This window comes from Salvelinus alpinus, chromosome 5 (genome assembly GCF_045679555.1).
Source record: "Salvelinus alpinus chromosome 5, SLU_Salpinus.1, whole genome shotgun sequence".
Lineage (NCBI taxonomy): Eukaryota > Metazoa > Chordata > Actinopteri > Salmoniformes > Salmonidae > Salvelinus > Salvelinus alpinus.
In genome coordinates this window covers 11,823,232-11,842,294 of record NC_092090.1, presented here as the reverse complement: position 1 = coordinate 11,842,294, position 19,063 = coordinate 11,823,232, and the positions used below count along the sequence as shown (strand labels likewise).

The 19,063-nt window shown below is 43.5% G+C and overlaps 1 protein-coding gene across 1 annotated transcript; it reads left to right on the top strand.

Moving 5' to 3' along the window:
- The first annotated feature begins 845 nt into the window (after positions 1-845).
- LOC139575556 (uncharacterized) lies at positions 846-12,785 on the top strand. Its single transcript, XM_071400618.1, has 13 exons — positions 846-1,006; positions 2,233-2,438; positions 2,693-2,830; positions 3,934-4,069; positions 4,262-5,039; positions 5,393-5,534; positions 8,256-8,399; positions 8,827-8,885; positions 9,707-9,897; positions 10,194-10,594; positions 10,952-11,051; positions 11,230-11,422; positions 11,796-12,785. Exons 1-13 carry the CDS (start codon positions 881-883, stop codon positions 11,924-11,926), a joined length of 2,745 nt encoding a protein of 914 aa, XP_071256719.1. The 5' UTR covers positions 846-880; the 3' UTR covers positions 11,927-12,785.
- The last annotated feature ends 6,278 nt before the right edge of the window (positions 12,786-19,063 follow it).

Here is a 19,063-nt window from a genome sequence, read left to right as displayed (position 1 = left end):
TATGGATTGGTGAAAGCGTAGTGGATGGCTGTTTTCACCTATCCAGCCTACCCAAGGAGGGAATGAAGGATGTATTTACAAAGTAATCCGTAGCAGGACCAATGCATTATATTTTCATAGGCAAGTTTTGCACCGTTATGATCAGTATGCATTGTGTACCATACATTTTGAATTGCTGTGGCCGTTCCCCCCACAGACACAATAACCCAAACCAAACACATAATGAAAACCTACTCATGAATCAATAAACTCACCATTATCTACAGTGGTAACAACACTAGTTGTGAAATACATGTCATTGAAATGAACCAACATTCTGGTGTGAAATACTTGTATTAACCTTAATCTTTCTTAACTTAATCTTGATTATTTAGTCTCATCATTTATTTTTATTTAATTGAATTACCTTTCATGTGTCATAAGTGCATAGTACTAGTGAAAATGCTTACTAGCCGACCAGGTGAACAATCTGTCGATGTGCCCTTGAGCAAGGCACTTAACCCTAACTGCTCCTGTAAGTCTGGATCAGAGCGTCTGCTAAATGACTAACATGTAAATAGAAAATGTAAATCAGGCCAATGTAAGAGATTAGCAGAGAAAAGTTCCAGATATGCAGAATTACAATAACACACAACTTTATTTCCCCTTTCGTTTCAGGTTATTATGAAAAAGATTTTAGCCTTTGTTTCCCAGTTCATTAAACCAGTTACACCTGTCATAAAGAGAACATGTCCAGGGTGAGTTACAAATGAAACAACGTTGGCATCTGCTCTGACATTCCTCCTGAATGGATGGTGTGTCTGAGAAGGTATAAAGGTTTGGAGGTTGGATGCTGTGGGCAGATCAGTAGAGAGGAATCCTCCAGAGAGAACCAGGCATCATGTCCTCCTCCACACCAGTGTTGCTGCATCTGCTGCTACTGGTCTCCCTGGCTTCAGCGGGACACTTCTATGGAGGCTCCATGTCTTTCACCCCCAAAGGGAGGAACGCTGATGGAACATTCAAGGTGAGAGATATTCAGGGGATCACTGGCTGCGTTTACACAGGCAGCCCAATTCTGATATTTTGCCCAATTATACACACCTTCACACTCTTCACATATGCTGCTACTATCTGTTAATTATCAATGCATAGTCACTTTATCCCTAATACCTACATATTACCTCAAGGACCTGGACTACCCCGTACCGCTGCACATTGACTCAGTACCGGTTCTCCATGTATATAGCCTCATTATTACCTGGACTACTCCGTACCGCTGCACATTGACTCAGTACCGGTTCTCCATGTATATAGCCTCATTATTACCTGGACTACCCCGTACCGCTGCACATTGACTCAGTACCGGTACTCCATGTATATAGCCTCATTATTACCTGGACTACCCCGTACCTCTGCACATTGACTCAGTACCGGTTCTCCATGTATATAGCCTCATTATTACCTGGACTACCCCGTACCGCGACTACCCCGTTACTTCCTTAATTACATGCCAAATGCCTCGCTTGACTCAGACAAGCTAAGGTTGCTGCTGATAACAATTTCCTACTTTGCAGATACATTTATTCTTGTATTTTGGGGAAAAAATGACAAACCACCCACTTTTCAATCGTAGTTAAAACAGGTTGCAGACGTTTTGCCATTAAAGAAATTAACAATAGATTTATAGAACCGTGGATCCAAATTTGTGAAGGTATGGTCCCCCCTGTTGTTCTTTATTGAGACCAGCTCTTAAACATTACATTTATTTGTATCCTCAATTGTACACAAGGTCCAACCGAAGAAGTCCCAGCGAGTACTTATCTTTCACCCGCCGTATAATGTTGTCTATGAAAATATATATAATTACATGCCAAGCACTTGGCTGTAAAAACAACCCCACTTCATCCAAGATGTAGCTGCTGCTGTTTGGTTTGTGTGAGTCTTTTCTATGTAGAGTATGTATTACCCATTTCTCTTTTCCTGTTTGTCTTTATCAATAATATCAGAATATTAAAAATGCAAAACATTTATAAAAAACTCGAACTGCAGTGAGTGAGTGCTAATCTGTTATATCTGTCAGTCATCACAGATCAAATGCTGTCACAGTCTCTGTTGGAAATATTGACATGATTCTTGGTGAGATTGAAACAATTGTTCTGCCAAAGCTGTTTCAAAACATCAGTTTAATTAGGCTTCATCAGTCTAATGATGTTTTATTGCCCCATTACAATGTGACTTTCCGTTCCCCAGGTGGATTTCCGCTACAAGAATACCCATGATTGGTGTGATTACGCTGGCTGGTATTGTTCTTCAGGGAACTGCGGCTCTTCTGTCAAAGATGTCAGAGGCACAATTGACAGCAGCAGCAGAGGACGGAGTGGTTACAACAACCAGTGGTGTGAAACTGAAACTGTCGAGACCAGAAATATCCCCAGTGATAAACCTTTTCAATTGGTGTAAGTTTGTTATGAAATACATCTATTCAATTTATTGAACACACATTGTGCACAATGACAATGACTTAAACTCACATCTGGTATAATGGTTTTAGCTATACTGTTAAAACCTACTTCTACAAGGTAGACTCCGCTCTGAGTTGTTTTTCAAAGACCGTGACAAAGACACTCGGTAAAGGACATTGCTATGGTGGGTTTGATAACATTCCAGCCCAAGTGACCACTTATCTAAAGATGTTTTGTTGTTGTAACAGACAGAACAGCTGCTGTTGGATCCCCACAGTAAACCGTCTTGGATCTTGGAGCCTGGAAACACAAGTGGATCTGGGATCAAGATCTGATACTGGTGAACCCAACAGATCTCCAGTCACAGCCATTCTTCCTTTCATACGGTAACAACTTTCTGACTCCCTATACATTACCTCTTTGAACCGATCAGTTTTTTATATATACAATATAGGTTATTGAAATCCTAATTAGACATATTCCTACATTTTTGGCGGTAAGGAGGCGCAAGTGTCAAACTCAAGTTAGTTCGCAATTTCGTTATGTAAAAAATAGCACAATAGCATTTCCAGCCCTGACGTCAGCAATTGACCTGTTTAACTTCAGCTCATTTGTGTTAAAGTGGGCGGGGTGACATATTTGAGGCGTGTCCAGGGGCAGCCCCCACACCGGTCCGTTCTTATTTTCTCCAGGTCCCGATCATTAGAGATATTATCATGTTGTACAACAACAACAAACCCTCTGGGCTATTTATTATGGAGGCTGTAACTGTATTTAGACATTTAGCCTATTTAAACAAGTTGTTGTTTTGTTTTTATTAGAATTTGATTAGAATTATACACTGTCTTTTCAGGCCTTATCAATAGCCTAGTGAAATTGATCTTGCTAATTGACTGCGTTTGGCATGTCCATCTTCAGACTGCAATTTACAGTAGGCCTTGCCCCTATATCAATGTACATGCTATAGCCTATATTCATTTCCATACTGAAGCAATACAATTAGAACAATGTGGACTGTAAACATGTTCAACATACTGTTTTCTGTAAACATGGATCAGCCTATTTAACTAACTAGGCTGTAAGGGACTAACATTCTAACTGGAGTTGATGACATCACAATAAATATATAAAATACCGTAAATACACAAGTTGAAGCAACCACATGTTTAGCCATGGAACACATTCTGATTGGCCAGTGAGGGGTCAAGCCTCGACACACCCACAACTGGTTTATTCATGGACTTGCCTAGTTAAATAAAGGTTAAATAAAATACATAAATACAAATCAAGGCCCAGACCCTTTTGCAGCACTGCCAGCAACTGCGCCTAAAATTGTGGTGGTGAAAATAGCAAAAATATTTCTGACGCACCTCCGAACCTGTAGCTCTACTGCCAGCTCTTAAACTGACCGTTGTGTTAGGTTTGTTAAAATAGAGCCCTTAGAGTTGACTCATTTCATATGTCGTGTTTCTGACTCCTGTCATTGTAGTGTTCCCCAGAACTGTCCGAGGTCCTACAACCTCATGGCCTTTGACCCTGACGGTGATCGTGTCAGATGCAGATACGGATTGGTCAGACCTGAGTGCGATAGGTGTGACCAGCCTTCAGGTTTCCAGCTGGATCAGGTTGGTGTGGGCAGCTATTTTCAACACCTTGAATCTCATGTGATTGTTGATACACACCATGATGTGCTGTCACGTTGAGACCAAAACATTACAACATAAACCACAATTAATTTGTATTCAATCTATATGTGATTACATAATATTGCATATTGTCTTTGGTCTTAATTTGTGTTCTAACCTCATCACTGTTAGGGCTCTTGCTCCTTACAATACGGCTACACTTCAACGAGTGGCGTCTACGGGTTTGAGCTAGTTGTAGAGGACTTTCCTAACCAACACATCACCCTGTCCTACACCGATGGCTCTAGTTCCTCCAGGGCACCGCTTCATGCAGGGAGACGCCGACGCTCCAGCTACCAAACAACCGTCTCCTATCCCTGGTGGTGGAGCCAAACCACCACAACTCCTTCTCCTTGGTGGTGGAGCCAAACCACCACAACTCCTTCTCCTTGGTGGTGGAGCCAATCCAACATTATTCCCACCACCACCACCGCCGCCCCCTGGCTCACCACCACCGCCGCCCCCTGGCCCACCACCACCACCTGGCCCACCACCACCACCGCTGCCCCCTGGCTCACCACCACCGCCGCCCCCTGGCCCACCACCACCACCTGGCCCACTACAACCACCACCCCCTGGCCCACTACCACCACCACCTGGCCCACTACCACCACCCCCTGGCCCACTACCACCACCCCCTGGCCCACTACCACCATCCCCTGGCCCACTACCACCACCACCTGGCCCACTACCACCACCACCTGGCCCACCACCACCGCCGCCCCCTGGCCCACCACCACCGCCGCCCCCTGGCCCACCACCACCACCTGGCCCACTACCACCACCACCTGGCCCACTACCACCACCCCCTGGCCCACTACAACCACCACCTGGCCAACTACCACCACAGGAAGTCTTTATCCCTCCACTGCTCCCCTCAGCAAACTCCCTCTGCATTTCTCTCTTCTGGGTGAGAGACTCCTCTTCTGATGGTTAACAATGCATTGGATGGTTTTATTTATTGAACCTTTATCTAACTAGGCAAATCAGTTAAGAACAAATTCTTATTTAAAGACGGCCTACCGGGGAACAGTGGGTTAACTATCTTGTTCAGATGCAGAACGACAAATGTTTACCTTGTCAGCTCGGGGATTAAACCCAGCAACCTTTTGGTTACTAGCCCAACACTCTAACCACTAGGCTACCTGCTGCCCCCTGGATGGAGGGTTGGACATATTTATTCTTTAAACAACATCAAACATGGCATTTATTTGTGAAGTATTGGCCTTTACTTGTGTACGTTTGTGTTCCTTTCCACTTCAGTGGACTCTGTTGTTCCGTCCTGTGATGAGGGTATGTACCTGCCCAGGTTCGTGCAGCCGACACCACACAATGGAGAACATCTCCACGCCGAGGTCAACAAAGAGCTGGAGTTCAGGGTCAAGGCTGAGGCTACACACTCAACGTAAGAGACAACATCCATGATAGTCTATGATACAGTATTATACCCAGGATTATATTTCTAGTGTCCTCCTGGTTGTAACAGGTCATCCTGTCTGTAACAGGTCATCCTGTCTGTAACAGTGCAGTCCTGTCTGTAACAGTGCGGTCCTGTCTGTGACAGTGTGGTCCTGTCTGTAACAGTCTGTCCTGGCTGTAACAGATTGTCCTGGCTGTAACAGATTGTCCTGGCTGTAACAGATTGTCCTGGCTGTAACAGGTCAGTCCTGTCTGTAACAGTTCAGTCCTGTCTGTGACAGTGCAGTCCTGTCTGTGACAGTGCAGTCCTGTCTGTGACAGTGCAGTCCTGTCTGTGACAGTGCAGTCCTGTCTGTAACAGTGCAGTCCTGTCTGTAACAGGTCATCCTGTCTGTAACAGGTCATCCTGTCTGTGACAGTGCAGTCCTGTCTGTAACAGTGCAGACCTGTCTGTGACAGTGCAGTCCTGTCTGTGACAGTGCAGTCCTGTCTGTAACAGTGCAGTCCTGTCTGTAACAGTGCAGTCCTGTCTGTAACAGTGCAGTCCTGGCTAAAACCTTTATCACCTGTTGTACTTTGTAACTATTTCAGTGTTGACAAATATTTTCTTCCACAATCACTGATTTGGCTGCAAGCCCGACGTCGGTACACTTATGACAACAGCCAGCTCAAGTGCAGGGCGCGAAATTCAAAATATATTTTTTAGAAATATTTAACTTTCACACATTAACAAGTCCAATACAGCATTTGAAAGATAAACATCTTGTGAATCCAGCCAACATGTCCGATTCTTAAAATGTTTTACAGCGAAAACACCACGTATATTTATGTTAGCTCACCACCAAATACAAAAAAGGACAGACATTTTTCACAGCACAGGTAGCATGCACAAAACCAACATAACTAACCAAGATCCAACCAAACTAACCAAGAAACAACTTCATCAGATGACAGTCCTATAACATGTTACACAATAAATCTATGTTTTGTTCTATGTTTTGTTCGAAAAATGTGCATATTTGAGGTATAAATCAGTTTTACATTGCAGCTACCATCACAGCTACCGTCAGAAATAGCACCGAAGCAGCCAGAGTACTTACAGACACCAACGTCAAATACCTAAATACTCATCATAAAACATTTCTGAAAAATACATGGTGTACAGCAAATGAAAGACAGGCATCTTGTGATTCCAGCCAATATTTCTGATTTTACAGCGAAAACACAATATAGCATTATATTAGCTTACCACAATAGCCAGAAATACAAGCCATTTCCCAGCAGCAAAAGTTAGCGATCGTAACAAACCAGCAAACAATATATAATTTTTGACTAACCTTGATAAGCTTCATCAGATGACAGTCCTATAACATCAGGTTATACATACACTTATGTTTTGTTCGAAAATGTGCATATTTAGAGCTGAAATCAGTGGTTATACATTGTGCTAACGTAGCATCTTTTTCCCACAACGTCCGGATATTTATCTGACACTCACATATTCTGACCAAATAACTATTTATAAACATGACTAAAAAATACATGTTGTATAGGAAATGATAGATACACTAGTTCTTAATGCAATCGCCGTGTTAGAATTCTAAACATAACTTCATTACAACATAAGGCTTACGTTATGGCGAGAGAGTGCCCAAAACCTGGGCGCAAAACTAATAGTACACAGTTCGACAGATATATGAAATAGCATCATAAAATGGGTCCTACTTTTGATGAGCTTCCATCAGAATGTTGTACAAGGGGTCCTTTGTCCAGAACAATCTTTGTTTGGTTTTAGAACGTCCTTTTTCCCTCTTGAATTAGCAAGCACACTAGCCAAGTGGCGCGAAGCTCTCCTTCCTGAACAAAGGCACACAACGCAACACGCCTAACGTCCCGAATAAATTTCAATAATCTAATAAAACTATATTGAAAAAACATACTTTACGATGATATTGTCACATTTATCAAATAAAATCAAAGCCGGAGATAGTAGCCGTCTATAACGACAGCTTTTCAGAAGGCAATTCCAGGTCCCTCCTCGCGCTTTCCAGAAAACAGGAAATGGGTGACACGTCATGCAAAGAGCTTTTATTCCACCTCAGACCAAGATAAACACTCCATTTCTTCTCTCACTGCCTCTTGACATCTAGTGGAAGGTGTATGACGTGCATGTATACTAATACATATCATGCCCATTTATAGGCAGGCCCGAGAACAGAGCATCGTTTTCAGACTTTCCACTTCCTGGTCAGGAAGTTTGCTGCCAAATGAGTTCTGTTTTACTCACAGATATAATTCAAAACGGTTTTAGAAACTAGAGAGTGTTTTCTATCCAATAGTAATAATAATATGCATATTGTACGAGCAAGAATTGAGTACGAGGCCGTTTGAAATGGGCACCTTTTATCAGAGCTACTCAATACTGCCCCTGCAGCCAGAAGAAGCTAAAGCAGCCTAGTGTATAAATCCACCGTCTAAGAAAACCAAAAGTTTTCCAATTAAGAGTACATTTATTTTCTGTGATTGATTTGGATTGGTGCGGTTGTCTCTCTGCTAAGTGGGAATGCTTGTGACGTCCGACTCGGAGTCACCCCACACAAGTTGCGATTTAAAATGGTTAAGGTAAGGGTTGTGGTTTAAGTTAGGGTAGGGGTTAAGGTTAGGATTCAGGTTTGCATTTACCTTGTACGTTTTGCCTCCTTTCTAGGGTTAATGATGTCATCGTCAGTGGACCTCTGAACATCACCAATCACATGACTACCCAGGGGGAGTTTGTCATCCGGTGGACACCCATCCGGGACAATCTGGGGGAGTATTTCACCATTTGCTTCATCACTGAGGGGCTTTCTGGGTAGGTCTTATGTTTTATAATGCTAGAAACATCACCAGAACTGCTCTTCTACTTCCTGTATGTTCTGCTACTTCCTGTACGTTCTGCTACTTCCTGTACGTTCTACTACTTCCTGTACGTTCTGCTACTTCCTGTATGTTATACTACTTCCTGTACGTTCTGCTACTTCCTGTATGTTCTGCTACTTCCTGTGCGTTCTACTACTTCCTGTATGTTCTGCTACTTCCTGTACGTTCTGCTACTTCCTGTACGTTCTACTACTTCCTGTACGTTCTGCTACTTCCTGTACGTTCTACTACTTCTCTCTGGAGTTTCCTCTTTTTATGATATTTAATTTCCCAACGCACATGAGAGAGAGAGAGACTAATACTACATGTAATGATAATATTGTGCCGTTGTTCACCCTGATCTTCTCTAATACTTTCAGATCTAGTGTGTATCAGTCTGAGATGAGATGTGTTGTGGTGGAGGTCGGACGCAGAAAGGGTTTGTACATTCTTCCTCCATCAATATGCTGTGGTGTGTGATTGGACAATATGTTGTGGTGTGTGATTGGACAATATGCTGTGGTGTGTGATTGGACAATATGTTGTGGTGTGTGATTGGACAATATGTTGTGGTGTGTGATTGGACAATATGTTGTGGTGTGTGATTGGACAATATGCTGTGGTGTGTGATTGGACAATATGTTGTGGTGTGTGATTGGACAATATGTTGTGGTGTGTGATTGGACAATATGTTGTGGTGTGTGATTGGACTATGTGCTGTGGTGTGTGATTGGACAATATGTTGTGGTGTGTGATTGGACAATATGTTGTGGTGTGTGATTGGACTATGTGCTGTGGTGTGTGATTGGACAATATGTTGTGGTGTGTGATTGGACAATATGCTGTGGCGTGTGATTGGACAATATGCTGTGGTGTGTGATTGGACATAAATGTGTGGTGTTGTGATTGGACAATATACTGTGGTGTGTGATTGGACAATATGCTGTGGTGTGTGATTGGACATAAATGTGTGGTGTTGTGATTGGACAATATACTGTGGTGTGTGATTGGACAATATGGTGTGGTGAGTGATTGTATAATTGTGCACTTTGATAACAGGTGAAGCTGTGAATACTGTATGATACATACTATACCTAGACAACACATCTGAAATCACCAAACATGAAGGAAAGATAAAAATGAAAGTCGAAATGACCCCAACCAACTCAAATCATGGTTCACAGTCGGATTGTTTTGATTAAGACCTGTCTGCAAAAGATATGAAGAAATACAACAATAACAACATTTCTCCCGTGACAGTCAAAGCCAAGGTGGTGTGTGACGAGACCAAGATGACTGTAGAAGTGGAGAAGTCCTCTGTTACTGAAATTCACGAGGACCACCTCCGCCTCAACGATCCCAGTAACTCTGCCTGCGACCTGCAACGCCTCTCTAACAGCACCCACATCATTGGAGTCATCCCCCTCAATGCCTGTGGCACTCAGATCGAGGTGAGTCCTCCGAAATGTCAAATATTACAGTGGGATGACACATGTACAGTATTCCTCTTTGTGTGACTCCTGGGTGTCTGTCTGCGTTCTCTATGTTGAACCTGGTTTGAGGGGATATTCACACCAAGGCACCAGCTAGGCTGACAGATCTTGAATTGGTTTCCTCAGAGAGGCGGTCAAGATGGAGTGTTTTGGTGAGGGGTGGCTTTATGCCGCCTGTGGGAAGATCTGCCCTCAGAACAGTTTTGCATCAAAAGAGAAACCAACATTTTTCCTCTCCATCTCTCTCAATCCAGGAGGACGACGACAACCTCATCTTCAAGAACCAAATCACCACCTTCGACAACCCCAACGACATCATCACCAGGCACCACCAGGTGGAGATCCAGTTCTACTGCCAGTACGCCAAACGTGGCAACGTGTCCCTGGGCTTCAGTGCACACAGGGACAGCATCACGGTGGTGGAGAAAGGCTTCGGCACGTTCACCTACCAGTTTGAGTTCTACCAGACCAGCCAGTTCAGCGACATGGTGGATCCCCGTGACTACCCGTTAGACGTGGTGGTGAAGCAGATGATCTACATGGACATCGAGGCCGTGTCCACTGTGAACAACACCGAGCTCTTTGTGGAGTCCTGCAGAGCGGCGCCATACGACAACCCCAACTACCACCCCACCTACCCCATCATAGAAAACGGGTGAGACTGATGATTCAGATCAGCTTTATTAGCACGAGTGGCAAGGCTACTGTTGGTAAAGCAAAGTGAGATAAAGACATCAACAATAACATTCAAATAATACTAATAGTAATGGTGATTAGAGAAAGGAAACACACATATACATATATATATATTAAAATATAAACACTGAGGCATTCATCAACCTCATGGTGGACACTTGTCAGTAATGTGAGATGACAATAGAAATGACAGGTTCGAGACATTTGTATAAACGCTGGGGAAAATTCTAGACTAAAAGATTGTTTTACTGCACTTACTGTATGTACTTTACATATTTACTGTACTCTAGGTTTTACCTGTCTGTTTTTTTACCAGGTGCATTGTGGACGAGACGGTTCAAATCTTCTCCCCCCGTCACCAGAGGCATTTCCAGTTCGGAATGGAAGCTTTCAAATTCATCGGAATGCATGACCAGGTAAATGGGGACAGATTGCTGGATCATTCAAGGGTCGTATCAAGGGTGATATCTTCTCAGTTCAGTGACCTTTGAACCCTCTGGCTATAGGTGTACATCAGCTGTTCAGTGACCTTTGAACCCTCTGGCTATAGGTGTACATCAGCTGTTCAGTGACCTTTGAACCCTCTGGCTATAGGTGTACATCAGCTGTTCAGTGATCCTGTGTGAGGCTGGGAACCCCAACACCCGGTGTGCCCAGGGCTGCGTCAACTCCCCCTCCCCCCAGCCTGCTGGTCACCACCACCGCAAGAGAGAGGCCGCCATGCAAACGGCCAAACACCACATTTCCCAGGGTCCTTTGCGCCTGAGAAAGAGTTCAGAGAGCTCAGGTAAGCTAACCCTGAGGGAAACGGCTGTAGCTTTAGATAAGCTACAAATCAAATGTTGTACTTTGTGTTTTTGACGATACAGTATATTGTAGAAGTTATTATCCTCGGTAGCTCAGTGGGTAAAGTGTGACACTTGAAATGCCAGGGTTGTGGGTTCAAATCCCACGGGGGACCATTAAGAAAATACATGAGGATGTATGCACTCACTACTGTAAGTTGCTCTGGATAAGAGAGTGTCTGTTAAATGACTACACATTTAGGAATGACCTCTACAGTGGATTCTTTCAACAGGAAATAGCATCTCTGCATAAACAGGTGTTTTTTGTTTCACCAAGAGTTTTTGTGTTAAAAAGGTGTTTTCTTGTCTTTCCAGGGACCAACATGAACATGGGGTTGCTGGTTGGGTGTATCGTAGCAGCCGTTGCCATGCTGTGTGGAGTGATGCTCTACAAGGCCAAAACATCAGGCGTTAAATACCAGGCCCTGACAACATTTGAGAATTAGTCCTATGGCAGCCATCCTTTCACATGTAGCCTGCATTATAGAAAGAAGGATGGTGGGAAATATATAACATTTGAAAAGTGGTCTCTGACTTTAACGATTAAATGTCTCTTGGGACCAAAACAAGAATATGCATTAATCCGTAAACGTACTTAGGGGTAACTCCCATTATACAATGTGTCTTGGCTGACCAGGTCAAAAGTTCTTAATAGCCACTCGAGCACCAGTAGGATTGCAAGTGTTCATATATCACAGGAAGCTGCTGAGTGGAGCACAGCTCATAATGTCTGGAATGGAGGGAAATGAGCGAATGGTTTTTGATACTATTCTACTCATTTCACTCCAGCCATTACCATGGTCCCGTGATCCCCAATTAAGGTGCCACCAGCCTCCTGTGAGATATATATGTATTTACTGTAGCCTAGCCTATATGCATGTGACCCATATAGTGCTCTCTAGTGTATAAATAATGTGTAATATACAATGACAGAACAGCTATAAACCACACAACAGCCGTCGAGGTTTGGCCCAAATGTCTCCTACAACTTGTCTGACCAGTTTAACTCCTGCTTCTTCTTATGATCTGTATTGGGATGTGGGGACAGTCATGTAATACTGGGATGTACTCTGAAATACTGTTGTCACGTTCTGGAAAGCTTTCTATATAGGCCAGGGTCTGTTGAACCAGGGATCAATTACATTTATTTGTTGTGATTGTATTACATCAAAATGGGACCCTGGCTAAAATAAATGTTTAGTCTATATGATGTCGTGAATTACTGTAAAATTGTCCTTTCAAATAAATGAATGTATTTGTATTAATTTAGCCATTACGTCTTGCACATTAAATATTAAAATACAATGTAAATGGCATCTTTGTGTATCTAAAATAGTGTGTATGATTCTTCCTGGATCCACTGCAAACGAATGCCGCTTGTGCCTCCTCACATGATCCAACATGTCTGCCCTGTTACATGTGGCCATCAGTGGAGCAGAAGTGTTTTGATTAACATTCTGCATGATCCAACATGGCTGCCCTGTTACATGTGGCCATCAGTGGAGCAGAAGTGTTTTGATTAACATTCTGCATGATCCAACATGCCTGCCCTGTTACATGTGGCCATCAGTGGAGCAGGAGTGTTTTGATTAACATTCTCTATGATCCAACATGGCTGCCCTGTTACATGAGGCCATCAGTGGAGCAGAAGTGCTTTGATTAACATTCTGCATGATGCAACATGGCTGCCCTGTTACATGTGGCCATCAGTGGAGCAGGAGTGCTTTGATTAACATTCTGCATGATCCAACATGTCTGCCCTGTTACATGTGGCCATCAGTGGAGCAGGAGTGCTTTGATTAACATTCCGTTGAGGAAATGTAGACCTATAGGCCTAATGCAAAGACATTATGTATAGATTTCTTTTAAATGAGTGAATTCCTTGTTGTATACACAATTCATCTTGAAGTTGCCATGTTTACTGGAATAAAACTCAACTCTAAATAAGTTGACACCAGTGGAGGCTGCTGAGGGGAGGACGGCTCATAATAATGGCTGGAAGGGAGCGAATGGAATGGCATCAAAGTCAAAGAAACCATGGAAACCATGTGTTTGATGTATTTGACATCATTCCATCTTATTCCGCTCCAGACATTATCAGGAGCCTGTCCTCCCCAATTAAGGTGCCACCAACCTCCTGTGGTTGACACAGTTCAGTGTTGAATACAAGTGGGTCTTTCTTGGGCTGGGGTAATATTTCAGTCCCTCTGACTTTTTATATTATATTTCAAGTATTTGGTCACCAAAATGAAATGTTAAAATATTTTGTATATACATTGAAATGTCCAGTATAATGAATTGAAATAATATAGCACTAATTTAATATTTCTTATTAAAAAATCTTATTTTTAACTGACATTAAGAATTGTCCGCCAGGCGTTTCATGTCATTTCTACTTGGGAAATTATTATAAAAATGTGCTGGGATGAAAAATCATTTCAAAAGTGATAACAGGGAAGATTGTCAGAAAAGATCAATGACAGAGATTTGCAGAGCATGCCCTATGCTTTTCAAACAAACGCTGGGGACATCTGGAGAGGCAATGCCTACGCACCTTTGAAAGGAAACACACTAACCGGAACACCGACGCGTTCCAGAGAAAGAAGAAGTCATTATTATTGAGAGATGATGTGAGTCGGATCACAACTGGGAGGAAACAAACTATCACAGTGCAGGAAGTCAAGATGCAGAAAAGGTTCCTGGAGGACACCATGAAAAACCTGCATAGAAGATTTTTTTATCAGAGAACCCTGAGAATCTCTCTTCTGCTCTGTTTTGTCACCTGAGACCTTATTGGGCTGTTCACCCTTCCATGTCTGACCGAGACACGTGCTTATGTAAGCTCCATGACAATCTGAGATGTGTGGCTGAGAAGCTGAATCTCCTGAAGGTAATTGAGACCTCAAATCTGGAGAGCTTCACCGAGATGTTATCCTGCGAATCCTCTAGCAAGAAGTGCATGTACGGGGAGTGTGCCTTGTGCAAACAAAAGTGTGTCCCCCTCTCCAGTACATATGATGTCATGGCAAAAGTTTCCTTTCTCCAATGGGTCATAGAAGACAAGACTATTGAAAAACAAGACAACGAGATAAAAGGTTCCACAGTTAGGATCACTGTCAAGAACACTGTTGAGAGCACCCAGCAGAACCTTATCGAGTTGCTCCACAACTACATTCACAAGTTGAAGAAAACTCCTGTTCAACATTAAACAGCAATACACCTACTGCCGTGAGCTCAGGAAACACATGGCAATGGAGGAGACCTTGATCCATGTGGACTTTTCAGACAACTATGTCTGCAGATACACATGGGAGATCCAAGCTGTTGACTTTGGGGCCCCACACCAGCAGCCCACTCTACATACTGAGGTACTGTACGTTGACCAACAGGAGCCGATACGCTTCACAACCATCTCCCCCTCTAGGCACAAAGGCCCTCCTGCTATATGGAAACACCTCCATCCAGTGCTGGACTACCTTCAGGACACACATCCTGTCTGTATTGCACGTTTTTACTGGTGGGCCTTGCACACAGTATAAGCAGAGAGGCAACTTCCTGCTTTTCACAACAATAATTACACAAACATGGATTCAAAGCTGGTACATGGAACTTTTTTGAGTCAAGTCATGGAAAAGGGGCTCCTGATGGTGTGGGAGGAACGTTGAAGAGAACGGAGGACAGGTTGGTGGCTAAGGGCCGTGATATCAGTGATGCACAGGAGCTTTACAAAGCCCTCCGTGAGACAAACACGTCAGGGAAGCTGTTCTTTGTGAAGAGTGTTGAACGTGCGATGGAGATGATGCCAAGCCCGATAAAAGCGGTGCCCTCCACCATGAGAATATCCCCCTTGCTCCTGGTGAGCTGATGTCTCGTGATGTCAACTGTCTTTGTTCAATAAAGAAGGAGCTAAACTGTACATGCTTTAACACACAGCGCCTCAGTTTCAGGCAGAAGGTCCTGGCTGCTCCAGAACAGCCAATGAGGAAAATCCACAAGCTGTGGACGATATCCAGTGGGTAAATCCAGGTCTCTTGGTCAGTGGTGTGTAGTGGAATATGATCACCTTTATCCAGGCATCATCCTCGACACGGATGAAATGAGTGTACAAGTGAAATGTATGCATTGTGTAGGACCAAACTGATTCTTTCTGGCCTTCTCGAGACGACACCCACTGGTCTCAGTTTGATGAAGTCCTTGAGATGATTCCACAGCCCCACAGCGTGTGACAACCCGCCACGTAGAGGTTGAGAGATGTGTGGACCAGACTCTCAGGAAGAAAACCACTAATGAATGAATGAATATGGTGCTCCTGAGAAGAAGGATCGTCATGCCGACACTAGTGCTGTAGCTACAGCTGTTCTAACATTCTAAATGACCTTGGAACGTGTTCCTACAGTTTGATGACACGCTGAACTTTTCTGATGAAACCTGTTGAATGTTATTAACTACCCTGATGCCTGATGTGTTTTTATTTGTTTCCATATTTACTGCAGTTTGGTTCATAAAACCCAGATTATTCTAAATATATCTCATGTCCTTATTACATGGTTGCATACAATGAAATGTAATGTTTTGGGGTAAATCTTGGAGGGATTTTGATAGTAAACTAAACTATTTTATATGGAAACTGATGTCTCTTCAACCCCGTAACAGTATTCAACCCTGTCACGCTAGTCTCAACCCCGTCACATGACAATATTTGTTAAATAACATTGCAAAGATGAATAAATATGAATTTAATGTTTTCTGAGCTCAGACTGAAATGTTAAGGACAAACCCAAGAAGATTAGATTGATGTTAAAATGATGAATTGAAACTTGTTTTTAATTTAAATGATGAGCCCGCTGACACATAATGTGTCTATCTCAGGGTTTAATAAAGAAACATTCAGAGATTTTACATTTTATATTTATAATAATTGAATTGGTTTGGGGGGACATGAGCATTAGGTAAATGTATATTTTTATAACAAATATCTTTTATAATCATATTCAGACAAACTTCCATATTGTCTGTGACGGGGTTGAAGATAAATGGTCCATATCAGACAAAAATGGACAATAATAAAAAGGGTTTTAATGCCTGAGGTGGGAGAATATGTTTCCTTGAAGGTTTAATATGTACTTAATGTTGTGGGCTGTTCAGAAAATGAATTTATTCTAGTAAAACAATTATATATATAATCTTCAAATATTACCGCAGCCCAAGAATGACCCAAGTACTGTAGTAGAAGTATGTTGATTTACAACACCCTCCTGTGGTCAAATATGAGTTAAATCCAGGACTATTATCTCCCAGACTAACAGTATCTATTGTAGTATGTTATATTAAACTCAAGCATAATGGCATGTCTTGTCTAGTTTGCCATAGTTACAGTATATTTGTAACATACGTTCTTGTTGCAGATAAATTAAGTACTTCATAATGGGGCCAGTGATAATCCACTCACTGACAGACCATCATCATCATCAACCATCCCTTGTTGCAACACAAATCTTTGCAGTTTTACCATCTCACCACCAGGGAGCGCTGCAGCACCTTCAGCACCAGTACTTCCCACAGCGATGCCTGTCCTGTGATTCGCTGACTGGCAGACAGGGGTGGTAGACAGGGCTGGGGTTGGGTTGGGTGTAGGTCTATGTAAAACACGAGATGGGAGACAGGCCCATTCATTCACCCCCAAGACTTTCCAGAGCAGATAGAACAGTGAATGAGAAGGAATATGATAGAGGTAGAGGGGGAGAGGGGGAGATGGGTAGAGGGAGAGATGGGGAGAGGGGGAGAGGGGATATTGGTAGAGGGAGAGATGGGTAGAAGGAGATGGGTATAGGGGGAGAGGGGGAGAGGGGGAGATGGGTAGAGGGAGAGGTGGGGAGAGGGGATATGGGGAGAGGGGGAGATGGGGAGATGGATAGAGGGGTAGAGGGTGAGATGGGTAGAAGGGGAGAGGGATTGATAAGACTATAGTGACAGACACCTCATTAGACCTGTCATCAGTTTGACCTTACAGGTAGAGTGCTGGGTACCTTCCTCAAGTTTCAAAGGGTCGGTTAACCAGTTACCTCATACACAACATAAATGGCCCGTTCCCATTTTAGTTCCCAGGCAGGACAGTCTAGCACACAGGAAACAGTTTTATTTTGCATACATGGAAGCTAAAAGCTGAATTGTGAATATAAGTACAAACATTAAACATCAACAAACCAATCAAATATGAAATGGAACTGGAAGCATGATGGATGATCAGGGAAGCAGATCTGATGGCAATTTTGCAAAGGATGAGATCGATGTCACTTTGCAGTTCCACCACACCTTGCTACTATATAGGGCAGGTAATCAAGGAGGTGATGGAGTCCAGGTGAGTGTGATAATGCAATGATACGCGTAACGAATGTGACAGGTGTGCGCCATATCGAGCAGCCTGGTGACCCAGAGGCCGGAGAGGGAGCACACGTGACACTACCCCCTCCCCGACGCTTGGCTCCAGCCGCAGGACGCCGACCAAAATGACAATCCCGGGGATCAGGAGTGGACCGGTCACTTCTGCTAAGGCGCAGGAACCTGTCAATCCGGCTGAGGTGCAGGAGCATGGCGACCTAGAGCGCCAGAGAGAGAGCATACGTGACATTACCCCCTCCGCGGCGCCGGGCTCCTGCCACAGGGCGCCAACCACAGGGACGATCCCGGGGATCAGGAGAGGACCGGTCACCTCCGATGAGGCGCAGAAACCTGGCGAACTGGCTGAGGAGTGAGATCCTGAGTCGGCTGAGACCTCCCTGGTTGCCTCGGGTTTTCCAACGGATGACTCTTAATAAACCCATCAGAGAGCTGATCCAAAACCAACTCACAACAGTGGTGTTCAAGTCATGTGGTATCTGGAGGAAGCATCAGAGTATCTGGATTACATGGTGTGCCACGTTGTATGATGATGTTGGGAGCCTCCGCTACTTTAGTAGCGTCTATAGCTTCCTTGATGATGGGATATTGTTTTGAGTAACGTGGGGCAACACCTGTCAAGCACACTGGTTCCATATACAAAGTTACACACTCATTTTCTCTTCGTTTTCTAAATAACAAGGTACTGAACTGTAGATCCCTGCAGTTGTCTAATTTGCCACGTCACCTTCCCTTCAGAAATGTTCAATGTGGAGTCAAGTTGCATAATATCACCAAGGCCTAAAATAGGTTGTTCAAATGAGCCTATCCACACCCCTGAATCAATCTTCATCAATCATCATGTATGGATTGCATCAGCTGATGTGTGATTGCCCCATTGTTGGAGGAATATTCTTGTTATGACAGCTTTGCACACTCTTGGAATTCTCTCAACCAGGTTCACCTGGAATGCTTTTCCAACAGTCTTGAAGGAGTTCCCACATATGCTGAGCACTTGTTGGCTTTTTATTCTTTGCTTTGTGTTCAAACTCATCCCAAACATCTCAATTGGGTTGAGGTCGGGTGATTGTGGGGGCCAGGTCATCTGATGCAGCACTCCATCACTATGCTTCTTTGTCAAATAATCCTTACACAGCCTGGAGGTGTGTTTTGTTCATTGTCCTGTTGAAAAACAAATGATAGTCCCA

What these genes read in the sequence shown, in the direction of transcription:
- LOC139575556 (XM_071400618.1), top strand. Translation starts at nt 881, where the DNA reads ATGTCCTCCTCCACACCAGTGTTGCTGCATCTGCTGCTACTGGTCTCC. An exon ending in GCCATTCTTCCTTTCATACG is followed by an intron (nt 2,831 to 3,933) that starts GTAACAACTTTC and finishes CTGTCATTGTAG; the next exon opens with TGTTCCCCAGAACTGTCCGA. An exon ending in CCTGTGGCACTCAGATCGAG is followed by an intron (nt 9,898 to 10,193) that starts GTGAGTCCTCCG and finishes CTCTCAATCCAG; the next exon opens with GAGGACGACGACAACCTCAT.